This window comes from Apteryx mantelli, chromosome 5 (genome assembly GCF_036417845.1).
Source record: "Apteryx mantelli isolate bAptMan1 chromosome 5, bAptMan1.hap1, whole genome shotgun sequence".
NCBI lineage: Eukaryota > Metazoa > Chordata > Aves > Apterygiformes > Apterygidae > Apteryx > Apteryx mantelli.
Window position 1 is genome coordinate 37,117,362 of NC_089982.1, and position 18,911 is coordinate 37,136,272.

At 35.0% G+C, this 18,911-nt stretch overlaps 1 protein-coding gene across 1 annotated transcript in view; it reads right to left on the reverse strand.

Moving 5' to 3' along the window:
- LRBA (LPS responsive beige-like anchor protein) overlaps positions 1-18,911 on the reverse strand; it is a 376,211-nt gene that overhangs the window by 325,677 nt on the left and 31,623 nt on the right. The window contains exons 19-24 of the mRNA XM_013951635.2: positions 6,598-7,629; positions 5,354-5,529; positions 3,892-4,045; positions 3,294-3,474; positions 1,827-1,954; positions 1,268-1,375 (exon numbers count right to left, since the gene is read on the reverse strand). Of these exons, the coding sequence (XP_013807089.2) occupies positions 1,268-1,375; positions 1,827-1,954; positions 3,294-3,474; positions 3,892-4,045; positions 5,354-5,529; positions 6,598-7,629 (1,779 nt within the window). The remainder of the gene's footprint in view (positions 1-1,267; positions 1,376-1,826; positions 1,955-3,293; positions 3,475-3,891; positions 4,046-5,353; positions 5,530-6,597; positions 7,630-18,911) is intronic.

The following is an 18,911-nucleotide window of genomic DNA, read 5'->3' on the forward strand; positions in this document are numbered from 1 at the left end:
GTGATGTTTGTAGAACTCCTAAAGTTCATATGCTAGTGGAAGTACTACTAATGGTGGTTAAGTGGTTAAGGCAATAAACTAGAATATCATTTGAGTTCCTCCTATACAGGTAGAAATGTGATTAGCATGATTTCAATGTGCTGAATGTAATTTCAAAAACTGCATACAAATCAAACATAGAACATTTAGAGGCAGGTATAAACAGCTCAGATAAAACATACTCCAGATCTTTTAGTCTACTTTTTCTCTACAGCTCAACACAGAAGCAGAAAAGCAGAGTTGTTGCATCATTTTACATTTTTGTGAAATAGAAAACCTGGTGAATTAGATATGCCAAAAAGCAGAGGTATGTGCCTGCTGGGGTTTTTAAAAGAAAAATTGAGTATATAAAATGTGATTAATTTTGAAGATTGAATCATTAGGATTATTGTCACTAGTATGGAAGATTCACTTCCTGTTATTCTTTTGCACACTGATACCAAAATAGAGATTAAAAGAAGCTTGTTTCCATCAATAATTACTGTAAAGACAAAAACGAAAGATCCTTCACTATTCTGGATAGAAGAAAAGTCACTGTGTAAATCATTATACTTGCTAAATAGCCCAATTACTGAAAAACAAGTTCTAGCATCCAAGCTCATGGCCACCAGTGACTCAGAGCCATTATAACTACTGCATTTGCTTACAGAGGGGTTTTTTTGAGCAATCAATTTCAGTTTCCTCAGCCATATCAGCTATAAAGTTGCTGACATAGGGCAAAGTTATTTTTAGTCAATTCAAGACTAAAAAAAACCCCTATGCACATATATAACACACACAAATTGGTTCCTCTGAGGGAAAGTAAAGGAATCACAGTTGACCTCTAATTTGTAATTAGGCAGAAAGATACTCATTTCTCAAAAAGGATACATAAACATCTTTATGAATATTCAGTAATTTGTCTACTTACAGCATGTGAAAGTATGTATTTGTACTAGACACAACATCCTTAATATACTAGAGTCTTGAAGGCTCTAGGCAGAATTCCAGAGAGTCAGCTCTTAGGAACACACCAAAGACCCTGACCAGCAGGCAGTGATTTTCACCTCTCCCTCTATCCAATTCCCAACACTACAAGAGCTGCAGAGTATTATGCAGTCCTAGTTACTGTGAGCATTATTCAATTTTTGTAAATTCAGTTTAAGCAAACTACGTAACACATAGTAAGTGTTCAGCAAATATATATACAGGAATCTATTAACAAAAAAAAATTTTGTTTGTAACTCACTATGTCTCTGAATACTACTGCTCGAAGCCGATTAATATCCATATCCTGCAGAAGTCTGTCATGGTCTCGTATTGGAGAAATTCCACCAGTCACAATGTCCACTGGACTCTATTTAAGAAAAGCAATTGCCTCAGATTCTGTTCTTAAAGCATTCTACCAAGAATCACTACATGTGCAGTGTTGCATTTAATAATTTTTAGCTTGTTTTAAGTGGGTAAAATTTGGAGAAAAAACACTTCTGTGTACAACTCGCCACTGTACATCATACTTGCAGTGTCCAGAGCACAGAGATCAGATATGCATTTCAGATTTAAAGAAAAAAAAAACATAAATATCTTGGCAAAGTAAGTTCTTGTGACAGAGTTATTTCACTGTATAAGGTTAAATATGTAAATGTTAAATTCATAGCTTGGAAAAATTAGGATTTTTCAGGATTTCCAGTGTTCATGCTGTTCAGCTCCATAAAAATATCAGTGGTGCAAGTATAAATTTAAACACTTATCCTTTTGTACATAGTAATAATTAATATTTGTGGGTTTGAGCATGGCCTCAAACTTGCCTTTGCTGCAGACTTTCCTGTTCCTATAAGACCCTGCATTGTTTTTTGGTTCTTCACAGTGTCTCCAGTAGGTTTCAGCTGTGCATGCTGCTGGCATTCCAAGCAATTTCTTACTGCTACTGCACATACTTGAAGGGAAAAGAAATGTTAATAGTTTTGCTGGGAATTATATTATCTATATTCCTTACAGAGATGTATAATATACTTGTGTTTACCACTTAAACTATAAACTTTAAACAAATCAGTAAAAGAATATTTTGTTTCAATAAATTGTAAATAGTTGCAAAACAATGCTCTAAATACTTTAATAATTAATAACCAAAAATTAATACTGAACTATTAGAACACAAATATAAATAATATAAATAAATACTTCAGAATGAATAGGTTAGCATTACTACATCCTTTCTTCATCTCTCATTGAAATGTTACCATGAATACCACCTTGGGGAGTGGGAGGGGTAAAGACAGCTAAGTTTGTTATCACAGACTAACAAGGAAGAAAAACAAGTGCTACACTAGTGAAACAAATAACAGTATTTGCTTCACAATGACTTGTCACTCTCAGACTAAACACGTTCTTATGTTATATAATTTATTCATTTTTTTAGCTTCACAATAGCACCCGTTTTATCTTCTAATATTATTTTCAAAGGAAAAAAGAACTACCCCACCTCTATACCTGTTTGCATCCCATAAATCTTGCTCTACCTGCAAAGTTTTAATTGCCTAGAAAGGGAGAGGAAGGCTAGTTACTGTTGAGGCTCTGAGCTGCTCTGGCACTCATGCAAATTAAATTTTTTGTAACAAAAAAAATCTTACAGCATGCGATTGGCATGACCACTGTACTCCTGTATTAATTAACTGGACCCTGATTATGATCTTGTATGTTCCCATTTCTAAAATAGTCATTAGTTTCTTAGGTAGTGATCACTTTCTTTCAATTTAGTTTGCTGTAAATATACTACAATACTGGGTACAACTACTAACTGATCTGAACCATGCTCTTTAGAAATTTACATTTCTAGTTACCACCATATCTTCATCTACTGACCTTCTTTTATATGCATTGTAAAAGTTCATGTTTTTATATACACTGCAAGTGTATATAAAAACATTCCTTTCTTTTTCATATTCATAATCATTTCTTTTTCATAACACTGCTGTGTTTTCAGTCTTGACTTTTTGGGGAACTTAGGTAAAAGAAGGACCTTCGTGGACAAAATCGATACATGCACCCAACACTGAGGCTAGCAGAACTTACTTTAATCAGTTATTTAATTTAAACCATTTAAACAGAAAAAAATATATACATATACATTGTAGAATAGAGTAACACCAAAATAGTAAAAGATTCCAATGCATCTTTTACTAAATTTAATTTTGATTAAAAAAAAAAAAAAATCTAACAATAGTAACTATTTTGTAGTAGCAAGCTATGTTCATTAAGTGGTTTTATTGGCTTACCCAGACGGAGACATTGTCGCAGAATTCCTCCAGATGACATATTTTTCTCAGACTCAATTTCAGTGAAACCAAGAGAGCTTGCAAAAATTAGCACATCCACAAGGTTGATTAACCTCTGGAGAAATGTTAAAGATGCTTCTACTGAAAGTCCTTGAGTTGGCTCAATATTCTCCAATTCATGCTACATATTGAAAAAATTGAAGACAACATTTACTTCTTTACAAAGATAATATTCATACAACTTAAATGAAGAAAAATGTATGTTGGAAGTCCATTTCTAGTCAGATTCAAAAGTAGTAATCAGTTGTATTCCAGAAACAATCATTAGTATAGAGATTTAATCCCACTGCAAACCATCATGAGACAACGAAGCTCTCTAAGTGACTTCTTTTTACATCTTCGGGCAAAGAGGGCAGGCAAACAATTTATCTTAGAGAAGGCAGGGGGTAGGCAAAGCGTGCAGAGGGAGGAAAGAGGTGTTTGTGGAAACATATTTTCCTGTCTCCCAACACAACAGATATAATGGGTTAATACACTGTATAAAGAGAGGCCTCCTCCCACAGGAGATAAATTTGCAAATAAAAATGATATTTCTTACTGTAGCAGATGTAGCAGCAGAAAGCAATGGCAATATGCCACCACAAGCCATGATCATGTTGTCCATCACTTGAGAGATGAGGTGAATTGTGTTGTGTACAAATATGACATTGTCACTGCTATTCACAAAGTCCATCACAGTTTTTGTAGAATGGCTGTCCAAAAAAAGCAGATTTTACAAAAAATGTAACAGAGCACAGCTTTATTTTTGTGATATTTTTGCATCTTTATGTATTCGAAAGACTAAAAGCAGAGAGTGAGCAATGGTGCAGCAAATATCACATGACCACAAGGTTCAACTGATATACTTTAATCTAAACTTAAAACTATCCTTCCTTTTTGTTCTTAATCCTCTCCAGATCATAACCTGCTAACAACATCAATGTGTGTCGTAAATGATCATTTGGCTAAAGATACATTATAGATTGGTCTATGATTACCTACTATAGCAAAAGTCACTATATCAATCAATACAATAATGTTTCCTAGGGGTATAAACTAGATTTGAACTTAAATCTTTAGAAAAGCAAAGGAAATATTAACCACTTCTCAAAGAAATTAGAAACAAAAGAACACACAAACGTAAGTCCTGTTAAACACAAGAACAGATTTTTCAAGACACAACCTAAACTAGAAATGTACTTTAACTGTACCTGATGATATCCTGATAATTTAGTCACATCTTAAAAATGATAGCCAGACAAAAATTCACCTCTATTTAAATTGTATTTTAAGCACTTAAAGACTCCAGTTATTCATCTGTACATTCATTTTTATCAGGTCAGTATAGCTATATGGTTTGATTTAAATTTAACATTCACTACTACAAGCTGATAAGTGACAGCATTCTTATTTAAATAATTGAATCTTAACATTAAAAACCAGAATTACTACTGGTGTCAAAGTTTCCCTTTTTTGCTAAAAACAAAATAAAAATTTAATAAGAGGATTATATTCCATACCCCTGTTGCACATTAATTTTTATATACATAAAACTAGAACTCCTCTTTAGTTTCACAGAACTCTATCAAAGCAGCAAAATGGTCTGTGTAAATTTCAAAGTAATAAATGATATTTGAGATAGATTTTTTTTCATCCTTGTTTAGACACTAATGAAAGATGCAGGTCCCTAAATAAATACATTAAGAACATGAAAATCATGGTCCAACTGAAATCAGTAACAAGACTGCCCCTGATGTAAATGTGGTCAAAATTTCAGTCAAAATGCACATGCAGGCCCTCAAACATTCCACACGTAAAAAGTCTTTAAAAAAGTAAACCATAAATATGAGAATTTTTGGATATAGGCCACAAAATAATTAAGGCTACTTAATAATGGATAAAATAGCAGATGTGAAAATTCCAAAGTCAAAAAGTGACTCTGATGCCATTTCAACAAAATTTCAGGTTAATTATAATGAAATGCCAATCTATATCATTGCACATAAAGCATATAAATTTACCTTCTCCACATCTGTATATCTGTTTCTATGGAAAAGAGCAAGTCTGTGAGCAAGCGCTGATGCATCAGTGACCACTTAAACTCAGGAATACGGAACACAGTAGACCTGGAGTCTCTTCTCTGCCCATCCGATGTAGCTGCTAGCTCTTGTCCTGAAGAATCTTGCTGCCTTGAGGTCTGAATACACAGTTTGTAGACAAAAAAAAACCGGTGCCCTGGTAATTAGTTTCTGCAGCATACACTGAAAAGCACTTAACAGACTTTAGAGTTTAGACATTGTACAAGCTTAGATAGTACACACAGTTACAAATAAAGCTAGAGCTATTACACAAATGCTATGTACTGGATAAATCAAACCTACAAACTAGTCTACACCTGCACTACTGCACCTCTCATTCTAGGCATATACAAGCAGCAACTCAGCCTTACCACAGGGGGAGTATATATTTCTGTAGATAATGTTTTTCCTCCTTTGAGGAAGAATGGTGTAGAATGAAGAGCATCCATTAGCAGGTATGTCTGCAGAAGGGAAGTACTCAGATAGATGAGTATTTAACCATGGAAAGTTGAGTTGGAAACTAAAGACTAAAAGGGATGGAGAACTGCAGTAGGCAACAGAAGCCCAATTTTAAATTGCATTGTGGGTGGGGGGGGGAAGTAGCTTGACACAATAAAGTGACAACCCTGTCAAATTCTGTAGTTTCAAAAGTATTTATTTTTGTGTACCTGCAGAGTAGCTAGCATAAAAACTATTTTCACAGATTCCATCACGATACGAAAAAAATTCAGTGCTATATCTCCCTGCACAATAAATGTTTGCTTCTCAAAATCCAGAAAATTAGGAGAGGTCAGACTGAAAAGAGTAAAAGGGAGTTTGAGTGAAGAAGCAGAAGAAATTCCAGATAAAATACTCTCAGAATATATAAACAAATGTTTCTTTCCATTCTTCAAACAGAAGAATGGCAGTATTGATGCAGACTAAGAGTTCATCTAGCCCAATATTCAGTCTCCAAGAACGTCCATGAACAGATGTACAAAGAATAACTTAGAGACTTCCCCGAACACAAATTAGTATGAATTATAGCTATTTAATCAAGAGTTGTGTGTTCTTTAGATAACTCACAAAATCCATTCCTACTAAAATCCCCAAAATGTCAACAGGCACATTTTTTCTTATAAATATCATAGAGTTAAGCACTTCCACTTGTTTTTAAGCTAGGCGTATGTAGGACAAGCAAAAGTTACCTCAGGTAGGGATCTGGGGGGCAAAGGTGCTTCTAGACTTGTGTTGGCTTTCAGTTCCAGCCTTTCTGTATCTGATGCAACACTAGAAACATCAAGCTTGGCAATTCTTTTCTCAGAGGCTCCAGCAAGCTCTGGTACGTGTGCATTTGCATCCTCTTCAGCTGTTCTGGTTTCACTGAAAAGAATGTTTTCTTCCTCCAGCTTCTTTTCCCCTTCTGAATCCATTCGAGTAGCTATTTCTTGAACTGCAGAACTTACTGTTTCTGATAATGAAGCCATTTCTAGCTTTTTCCCATCCACACCCCCAGTATCTTTGGATTCTAAAAGCACAGATTCAGGTTCCTTCTCTATTACTTTTTCCTGCTTTATTCCTTGGCTTTCATGAGAGCTATGTTCTTTGACTGTTTCTGCTACCTCTTCTAGAGGTAAAGGCATACTACTTTCCTCTTTCAAATCAACAAAGTCATCTTCCTCTTCCGCATCTAGTGTTGATTTTTCCAGTCCTTCTGGACTTTCAAGAGTTTCTCCTTCCAAAGTAGTTTGCTCTGCTAAAGAAGCAGCAGTGACAGCTGCTTTTTCTTGCACAAGTTCGTGTGCTTTGCTCAGGGAATCTTCAATTGCTTCAGCTATTCCAGTACTAATTTCTGAAACACTGGGCTTTATTGCTTCTGTCTCTGGAGAAAATTCTGAGCAAGGCACTGCTGTTAAATTGTGTGCACTCTCCCTGTCTTCCTCCTCCAATTCCTTCCCTTGATTAGACACTGAATGAGTTTGTTGGTCACCAACTGATGAGGGCTTTGTCTCATTTTTTTCAGTACTGCACTCCATATCATCATCAACAATACAGGAAGGAGCAGCAGCAGCTTCTTTTAACTCCAAATGGGGTAGCTTTCCTACAGTTTCAGCTTCCTTGCTAACTCCAGAGATTGTTCTAATGGGAGCTGAAGGACCTATTCCACTCCCTTCGCCTTCTTTCCCTTGGTATTCCCTGTACATTTGAGAAAGATTCTCTTTGTGCATTTCAAAAGTTACCTGAAAGAACAAAGATGTTGGAAGTACATTAAAAATCATGTATTAATGGTTATTTCTTCCATAGTATTGATTCTGAAAAACCCAAATATCCTTATCCAAATTACAAGGTTATACTATAAACTTATATTGGATGCTGTCCTCACGATACCCTAAAACATAAGGTTAAAAAATCATTTCATATTGCAGATCACTAACTTAACGCAAGCGTTTCTTAAGTATACCCATTATTCCTGGCAAAAACATAATACTAGAATTAAAAATATATATATCCTAGAATGACCCCAAAGACAGGAATTCAGACATTTACTAGAAGTACTCAGAGTTTTAGAAAGTATTCTTACTTAAGGAGAACTTCTTTAAAAAAGAGAGAGCTATTCATCCAGTCTGTCTAAATAGCAAGATGAGAAGAACTACACAACCTGATCAAAATGAGAAGACTTTCCAATGGATGAGCTGAAAAAAATATATTGTTTGAGGTATATATAAAAAAAAAAAAAAAATAGAAAAAACGTCTACATACATACTGATAAAGTTCTTTTCCCCAAATAAAATTACTAGTTGTGTGTTGAAAGAAAAAAAATCTAACTAGACTAACTCTTAAGGTTTTATTTTACTGTGATTCAATTCAGTTTATCCATCCTTTTATAGAAGATAAATCTAAATCCTAAATATATCAGAAGTGTCTATCTAAGCCCTTCATTCTGACAAAACTTGGATGAGCTGGGAAACTGAAAGCTTAGTTCTCAAAATTTTCCCAAAATATAAACTGCAACTGAGGATTTTTTTTTTTTTAAACTGTTTTCTTCATCATTAAACATATTGCTCTGACAAAGCAGGGAAGTGCATTTTACTAAATACATTAATACACATTTTCTTATTCTTTTACATACTGAACTTCTTCATTTGGAACTCATTTAAACCCTTCCATGCACCTGGTATTCAAAATGATGATTTGTCAGTAGGAACATTTTCTCTTAAGACATTACATGTTAAACAAAAATTAACCAGACATGTTAAAAAGGCACTAGAAATTAGAGCTAAGAAATCAGAGAGAAGCAAAAAAAAAACCCAAAGGTAAAACAGAATATTCTTAGAACATTTTATTGTCAAGAACAAAACCTTAGCTTTTTAATGTACCATTTTCTCCACCAATCAAATATATATTTACATAGTATAAGGAGCAGTACACTACCCTAACACATAACCTGAAGCATGCTACTTGTTCAAGTTGATATAATAATTGAAAATTGAGTCTCTAGCAGTACAAGCAGGAAATCTCCCTCCTACTGTTTCAAAAAAAAAATATAATAATAATAAAAAAAATAAAAAGGTCTTTCTATACTGGTTTCAAATCAGTTCTGTACAAACAATAAAGGGTAAATGATTACCAATAATAATCTATCCCAATGGAACTATAAGATATTTGATTTCAGGGTATTGCTAAATTAGTTTTTAATTATTCTTAGAAATTCTTCTTTCCAAATCCCTTTTGAATCACACCAAAGTCAGGATGTCAAAAGCAACCCCAAATAGATTGTGTTAATAAGACCTCCCTCAAACTTCTAATTGATTTTCAAAAATATGATTAGACAAAGAGGCTACTTTTGGTCAAATACACCACTTTTCAGAACAGAAGAAAAGCTTTGGACAATTTGAGCTTGTATCCAGCCAGTTTTCCTCCTCCTCCCTCTCCCTAATGCTTCCTCTACTTCCACAACTACTGGAAAGTTTTATTCTAACAAGTATAAAAGTGACATTCAACAAGTGAAAATATTGTTGATTTCAACAAAACATCATATGTATTTCCCAGAAAGCACTCTGACTCACAATATGTACATACATCATCTATGCAGTGCAAGCACAGTTGTAACAAGCCAATAATAACATAGCTACCTTTATTTATTTCTATTCAGGTCTTCAATATCAGATTTGGTTTTGTAACACTTGTTTTTGTCTGAAAAATACATGGTAAAAATGACTCCTCAAATGGTATTTGCCAGCTTTAGTTACATATTTGTTTTGTAACACTGCTAAGGTATGCCCGCGTATGAGCGAGGCCTGGATTCTACTCTGGTTATACACTGCTACCAAAACCATTGAACAAGTTCCAGGTCTAGCCTTAAAATCATATTTCAGCAGTCACCTTGAACCAACACAAACGAAGATAAAGATGAGAATGGCACTTTCTTTCTGAGGAAGACATGCATGTCAAATTTCATTACTGCTGCTGCCACCTCTCCCCAGAAAAAATGGGGATGGGCAACATGACACTAAGGTGATCACAAGACAGGGGCTAGAAGGACCTGTTACAGAACATCATTTTCTTCAGCACTCAAACCTGGATGCAATGGAGAGTAGTACCTGACTCGCAGAACATGTACAGTAGCAGCAACAATTCAGCCTCAATGGAACGAATTGGGGAGATGTTTTGCAGGGCTGCCAGTTACTAAACCCACCTTGCAAAAAGGGAACATTCAGTTTTGCAAGAGTTTCATCAAACAACACTTGATGCTTACGTTGGTCCTTGCAAAACACAATGAGCTTTAATAGCCATATAAAGTTGTAAGCCCTGGCACTCTAACTACATAAGTGTTAACTTTAGTAAATTACTAACCCAGTTAAAGTAAATCACAAGCATCAAGGAATATAACTTTAAATGCTTCCTTAAAGTTTATCATCAGTTCTCTGTTGCAGTTACTTTCCCTTAGCTTTTCAAAGAATCACTGAGCTTAAGTACACAAAGGAAGATCTGATCATCTAGTCCAGTCCTTGAATTTAACCCAGCTTCCTACACATTTAGCCCAGTTACTTGGCTTGGAAAATAATATTCAGAAAGCTGCCCAGTCTTGGTTTAAGAAATCTAGAAAAGAAATTTCCCTTGGGTCATCTTTTCCAATAATTAAATCTACTATACTGTTTTAAAAAATTGCACTCTTTCTTATTTGAATGTCTGGCTTCTGTTTCTAGTCACTGATTATGCCTGCCCTTCCCAGTTAAAATAAAATTAAGAAAAAAATGAGGGAGAAATACAGTGCTTTTAAGAGCTTTTTCTATTAACATAGTATAATAATACTGCTTTCAAAAGCCCAAGAGATGGAGATATAACAGCACAATCTAAAAAGAATGAGCTTTCAATCTGAAGGACTGGAGTTCTTCCTGTGACCCCCTTCTGCAACCTTTCCAGCCTTTTAAATCTTTAAATGTGTTGCATTTTCATGTAACATTCCAGCGTAAGTCTCATTAAACTCATATACAAGAACAAAAATGACCTCCTTTACAGCTTTTCACTTTCCACTCTTCAGACACATTCTACAGTGCTTTGTCCTAGGCATTTAATTTTGTACACCGAGAGGCTCGAGTGGTCCCGAAGACTACATAATCCACCTCATTCTGTAGGGCTCTCATACTCACTTACTGCCACCAATCTTTGTGCCATTTGCAGCAATTTTACACTAGCTTTTAAGTCTTTACCGAAAATGCTAAACAGTGTCAAATATAACATCAGACCCTGTGAAACCTATATACTGCTCTGCATTTAATGGCAATTCCTCACTGACAACAATTTCTGGAGAAATGGTTGGTTGGTCATATCTCAATTTATATAACCTGTGATCTACTCTGTTGTTTTTTTTTTCTAATGTGCTATCAAGCCAACCCCCTTTACAAAAGCCTATTTCGGCTACAGAGAGTTCCTCTTAGCAGCCAAATTTCTCATCTTGTTAAAAGCGTTAAATCAAGTTTGCCTAAAAACAAGACATTTCCTATAAAATCAGGCTGACAAGTCTTTGCTGTACTCTTGTTCTTTTTCAGCTTAGTCCTATTTAACCCAAGAATGAGGATCAGCTACCTGGCCTATAATCTACATCTACCTGGGCCATTTCATTTCCTCTTTTTGAGCGCTAACACACGAGTATTGTATCCTCCCAAACTCCCCTTCATAATCTGCAATTTGCTAAAAAGATTAACAAGACAGAAAAGATCAGCCAAGGCTTTCAGAAATTATTTTTATCTGATTATTTTAAAAAGTTATCTCCCACATAGTGATTAACACGCCTCATGATTACTATTGAGCAGGTTTGTATTTTGCTATGTGCTTCATGCATGCCGTAATTCATATTACGTTACTGAAAACTTCCAATTTTTCTGACCCCTCATTAACAATTTGATGACTCATTAATAATAAACTTTGGACATAGTTGAGTTTTCATTTATTCTTAATACATTTAAACTCTTACTGCCTTGCCAACAATGGCCTCCAAACTGCTTCCTATACATCATAACTTCTCATTTAAGTTTGAAGACACTTAAAATTTCAGTACTGGAAGAAAAGTTCATCTAGATGTAAAACTTCCTGCTTTTGAAACCTGAAACAATCGCAAACCCACGTGCTATCTAAAAAATAGCCGCTGTTTCAGCAAAGTTCTTCAATACTTACTAGAAACATACACTTGTTATTAATTGATTATTCAAAATTGCCCCATACTACCTTCACTCTTTTGTCTCTTGGAGAGTCTCCTGTTGCATGCTTTATAGTTCCTAATAACATACACATGCTATCATAAAGTCAGATAGGCACCACAGATATTTGTATCAACTTCAACTATTTAACTTATGAAGCATCCATAAAAAGCTGAAGCACTTTTTTTCAGTTAAGACTGCAGAAAGATACAATTATGAGTTCTACTGGGTGTACAGGTTAGAAATGCAAACAACTTTAGAGCATGTTCTTCTTTGCCCAGGTAGGGCTGATAGATAAAAATATAATGTATGGTACAGGGATGTGGTAGAATTTAGCAGTCAGCCTTAGCTGAAACAGAGAACAGATAATGATTCTAAAGCCAGTAAAGAACAATCCCCTGCAACACTCTGGAAAACAAACTGATGTGCTTTTCAGGATTGCTAACGGGTACTACCAAAAAAAAAAAAAAGTAGAAAGAAGGTCAATACAGAGAACTGTGATCTTTACAGATTGGCAATATAAGCTTATGGGCAAATAAATCCAAGCATAATCTGATGAGAATCTGTATGGATTTAAGAACAATGCAGAAAACTGCAACGAGAAACACATCATTGAAGAAAATTAGCAAGCACAGAACTAAAAGAGTACCTCACTTAAAAAAAATTAAACAAGAAAGCAATTTCTACTTCCACCATACACATCACAAATCAAAATTTTATGTCATGTAACAATTAAATGCTTTAAGCAGTGCGCTTTAAATAACAGGCAAATTAAAACAGCAACACACAAAATTATGCAGGCTACCTATAACATAGAATTTTTCAAACTTGCATTTCAAGTTTGGGGTTTTCTTATTCATACAAAAAACTTTAAACAATTTTAAGAAATACTGCTTTGCAAAATCAACTTTTCAACAAGCCTGCCTAAAGATTTTTGCTCACTATGTTAATCTGTAAATTGGTTTGACAAGAAAGCAAGAAATAGTGTTACTATCAAGGCACTGAGCAACTCTTCCCTTCCACTCTTGTTCCATGGCATGGCATTTATGAAGCACACAAGTTCACAAAGCCAAACAATATACCATACAAATAAAAAATTTAAGATTAATAAAAGCAATATCAAGAAAAATGCAAAATGAAGTAGAAATTACTATTATTAAGTACAGGTAGACAGAGATAACATATAAAGGTATTAAGGATTAAATATTAGGATGTACAAACTTGCAACAATTTAAAAGGCAACTGTCAGCTTGGAGAACCTTAGATGCACTTAAGTCATTTTTTATTTTCCTTTAGGCATTTGCAACTGTAAAGCTGATAATGCAAAATTAATTACTAGAAATTGTTCTAAATTAGTGAGCTAAAAGGCCAATCATTAATCTTCACCATCATTTGATAGTTAATCCATAGCTGTTTGCAATGTTTGGAATGCATCTCTACGCACTACTAAAGACACTTGTGAGCTAATAACTAAAACATTTGCCTCTGCCATTAATTTTAACTTAATTTGACATCCAACATTTACTAATTGCCAAGGAGAAAAATTAGCATACAGCAAGGAAAAAGGTTAAGATGATTGACATTTGCATTAAAGAACACAGTGAAAATACTTCAACTGGGTTAAGACTTTGTCTTTTCTTGTTATCAGGTGAGCAATTTTGTGGAGTAGAGAGGGGACAGGAATGCCTGCCAAACAGGTCAAACAATTATATGGTACTGCTGTTTCCTTACAGCTTCTGCTCCTGCAAATTAGTCCCCGTGCTGCAGATTCCATCAATAAACTCTTCATAATTCCAGAAAATGTTACAACTTTTTAATATTAACAAGGACTTTATTGACCTGTTTTTTCCACTTTCCAGCTAGCAACATTAACAGTTCAAAAGTGGAAACTGATCTCCAAACAAAAAAAGATCTGTTTAGACTGGAGGCACTAGCATCCACAGATATCAAAACTAATTTTCAGTTCAGTGAAGAGAAAGATACAAAGGTGTGCACTGTACATTGACTGTAGCTCACTGACCTGAAGAATCTCTGGTTATTTCTGAGTGGTTCTGAGTGGAAGAAAGCTAAGAAAAGCAAATTCCCTTACATTATGCAGGAAGCTACATATGGGAAGTTTCTAGAGGAGCCCATGTTTCCATTAAAAGGTATTCACTAATACGTAAGTGAAAAAAGGAAAAAAATCACCGTACCAATACATTTTCATGTTCCCCATTTTTATCTCAGCAAGAAGTTTTTGCCTCTTTTCTTCCCCGCTTGAGAAAAAATATGCTCACATACAGAATACAAATAATTTCTAGAATAAGAAAGTACTAGTCAATACAATTCTTGAAAGTCTTCACTTATATGAGAGATACATCTATATATGTTGGTTGAATTTTATTTTCAAATCAGATCAAGGTAGAGCTTATTATTACCTCACCATACAACAATAAATTGAAAGCATTGTACCGAACACTCAAGTAGTTGCTCATTTTCACAAATATAATTATTGCTTTCCATTTATTTAAATAGCAAGACATGAGCTTGTTATCTTCAAGGTATATATTTCCCTTCCTATCCCAATCCACTTTCCTGCCACCATTTGCACAGTTCAGTAGACAGCCAAACTCTCCATGAAGTACCACTGTGCCTTGTGCACATTTGATACTAAATTATTAACAAAAATATGTTGTAGCAAAATTCAGTGTTTACCACACTGCATGTCCCAATACCCAGCTACCAGTATTGTGCACTTCTCTATTTTACCAATCTTTTTCCATGTGTTGTGGGAAGCCCTGTAGCAGAGGTTCCACATCCATCAGTTCAACTCATGACCCAGAAGTGTTTTCTCATTCAGTTCCCAAATATAAAATAGCACAGCCACAATGAAGAGAGTTGGCAGTAAGCAAGAACTCTGCAGCAACACTAAGATGGCCACTAACAATTTTCCACACTGAAGACACAGGTCCCCCCTAATATTTTTATGCATATAGTTATAAAGATGAGGATCCACTCACTATGCAAAGAAGACTTGAAAAGAAAGAACTTCTCATAGCTCTCTGCAACTTTTTGCATTAGTTCTTTTTCCCCGAAAAATCTGTTTCCTCATTTCTTCTTTATCAGACCCTGGGTATTTTTGAACCAGTAGTAGATCTCTGTCACACACTCTCTTCTTTTAGGCTTCTATGCAGCTCAGTTCACTCAGCTGATCCTGTTCTTTCCTCCTTCATAAATTCTCAGCCTACCTTCCTTACTCCATTCCTGTCCCTCGCTTCACTCTCTTCTTTCTGTTTGATTTACCCAAATTTCAGCATCCTGCAGCTTTAACATGCCATTTACTCAAACGGAGTGGCTAATGAGATGGAGGAGCTCCCCATTAAACTTATGTGCTGCATTCATAAGGACCCATCAGTGATTTAGGCATCCCCCCCCCCCCCCCCCGCCTATTCTGCTGGCTGAATACTGGAATTACTTCCTTCCTCAGAGGCAATGAGCAGCAAAACCCTTCCCACATACTGTACCCACTACATGAGAAGCAAGGAAACACCTAGAAAAGGTGAAGGATTTTGTCAGAACCACGCTTCCTGGAAGGTACATAATTTCAAGGGAGCCTGAACACTCTAGTCTCTGAGTTCCTTTAGCTCTCCACAAATTAGGTGGCCCCTTCCCTCAATTTTTTAAATCCCTGAGAATCATTTATACCTGGAATAAGTAATTCTTTTTATAAATAGCTATTTCTACGATAAAAATGAACTTCTATTTAAGCATTTCAAGTGTGCTGCATACATAATTCGCATCTCCCTCAGCTTTGCTTCATGACACACTGGGTGTCATACCTGAAAGCCAAAAACCTGCAGTAGTACAACGATCCTCTTGGCTAACTAACTCTGCTTCTCAGAAGAGCAATGCAGACACTTCTGAGGGCTGAAGTAGCATTTGAAATCTTCAGAATGCCTCAGAGCTAACAACGACTGGAAACGCCACTGTGGGAGAGAGACCTTATACTCTTCAGAGATGGGGATGGAAATGGAGACTCAACAGCCCTCAACAACTCAGGAGTGCCAACGGGATCTGGACTCAAGAGATCATGATAGCCCACTACCTTCTAAAACCACTAAGCCATGTTTCCTTCTCCGTAAATGAAAGTTTTTAAGTTTTCACCAGAAATTAGTTCCTTCACTACCTAACCATTGTTGCTTTTGCCAATTTGCCTGCATCTGCAATAGTGATGAAAATGAGGCAAACATAATACACAAACTCCATACACATCATCATCTTTTGCATTAAATGAGTGAGGCATCTAAAAGGATATATATTCACTGAACACTTATCCATGCTTATTACAGCTGTACTTCTTGGGATTGAAAGCTAGCAATTATTTAGAAATACATTGTATGCTAAAGTCACAGCACTAATGTTTTAAGATTATACAATTTCTTTCCATTCAGATCAGTGAACAAAATTCTAAAATATTTTCCACATAAAGAAACAACAAAACTGTAGCTTCCACATATTAACATTCCTGAGTCTTAATCTGTGCTACTACAAAGTTCAGAATTTACCCAAGTGACTTTTCTTCAACCAGATCATGTAGTAACATGAAGCATCTTTCGAAGTAATAAAATATTTTAAGGGTCTGAAATAAGCAAATGTTCATTTTTTCTAGCAGTTTAAAACATTGAGATATTTTATAAGGGTATTATGCTGTGTAAATCATATTCTTTTAAAACTTGGGGAATCTGAAAGTTCAAAAAGGCCAGTTGTGCACCATTCTTTACTTGTTTCCTATTATTAACCACAAAGCCATTGGTCCTTATTGCAAAGTAACACTCCTAGACAAAGGCCTAGCTGGCATGGTTATAATGTTTAAACATCAGAAGTTTTTAGCTGCTTTCACAAATTCAGTGCTGATTAGAACAAACCCAAGTTTTGATTTAATTTTTTCATTAACATTTTTATTGAACTAGCAGCTGCAGATTAAACACATTTGTATACACTGTGTTAATATTTGCAAAAAAATTATAATACGGAAATCAGAAAATACATGAGCAATACTAAGAAATTTGGCTTTAAAAAGGTTACACACATCTTTTAAATTTTGAGTGCAAGGAAACCAATGTAAGGCAATTATGCTAGAAAAGCCATTGCTGCTTATAAAACGCTGTGCAGCTGTTGGAGGAGAGGGTTACAGTGACAAACAGCTTCCCTGCTACAAAGGTGGCAGGAAATCTATCAAACTGGACAATAAAATTGCGATTGAGTTTCTTTGGCTTTTTATAGCAGCTGCATGTATCTTGATGTGTAGCTCCGCAAAATCTATCCAATTCTGCAACACTAGTCCTTTATATACTAGTTCTTTATCATAGAATGGTGTTATAAATTAGTGGTAAGAATGGAGCAAAGGGTTGTAAAAAGGAAAAATAAGCAGTAACCCAATACAATTAGAGATGAAATATTAAAAACACAAATTGGTTGCTCTTTTAGCAATGTTAAGGAAATATTTTTGCTCCCATAATTCCCACACTACTCTTAAAGCATACTAGAAATCAAAAACATCTGAGATGCACTTAACATCTAACAATCTGCCCACTGAATTATGTCCACACCACGTTAAATCTCTACTATATGAATCTCAAAATTGGTGTAAGAGGATGTAAGAATACTCAAAATAAGTAAAATTGAAGAATTAAAAATTCATTATCATTGGATATTAATATCATTACATAAGGCCATTTTCAAGTCATTAATAAGTTTTTGTCACAAAGAGCTTTTTTGTGATTTTTCCTAATTTATGTTTATTTAAATAAAAAATAGCTATGAAACATCATCCAGCTTTACATTGCTAGTTGTGTGAATTGCAAATGTTACTTACAAAAAAGTTTAAACTGCAAATACACAAAAAAGGTTAAAAAAAACTATTTAAAAATCCTCAAATACTGTATCATCATTCATACCACTATCATTAGGTTTATTTCTGGGTGCTTTTGTTGCTTAACCATGTTCCTTTAGGCTTCTGGAGCTGGATAATAATATTAGCACTAACATCCAAACAAACTGAACTCCCTCAAATCCACTTTAATTCCTTCCAAATTGCAATACCACTATGTTGCTAGCACTGCCTCTACTCACACACTTCTAAACCCTGCCATTATTCAGCTTTCTCTGAAATAGGTTGGAAGAACAAGCAGTCCTTACATATTGACCTGAAACCCAACAAATTTTGGAAAACTGAAATAAGGTGTTTTTTTCCACAACCAAGGATACCTCACACTATGCCAGCATGCCAGGAACAGAATATGAGAAACAGGAAGAGTCAAGCACATCATATTCCCATTCACTATGGTACTGCACTAAAATATATGCAGCCTTTTGAAAAAAACTGAAAGTAACATTATCTACACACCCTCAGCTTTTTGGTGTTTTCTAAAAACAGATTCCTTTTCTTAATATTTGGCCCACAGGATCACTGAAAATCTTTTTTTTTTCCTCCTCTATAAACTCTAGACCACTTGATTAGCCACATTAAATTAACATGTAATATTAATGATCAAAAATCTATCTTAGCATTTTAACATAGATAAATTAATTAAATAAGATTTCATCCATTACACTAACTTACAACTCATAAAAAATGTCAAAGAATAGAACTACAACTTATAAGTGCAAGATCATTTTTAAATTCAATACACCAAAGCTCTGTATGACAGAGGAAAAAAGGTGGTCTTCCTCCACCTCTCCTTCTTTCCCTAGGGACAGTTCCCCAGCAATTCCAAGCAATTAGAGAAATGCTTTAAATTATGCCAGTTTCTATAAAAGCACATTAGGGATCTTTACTCTGGCTA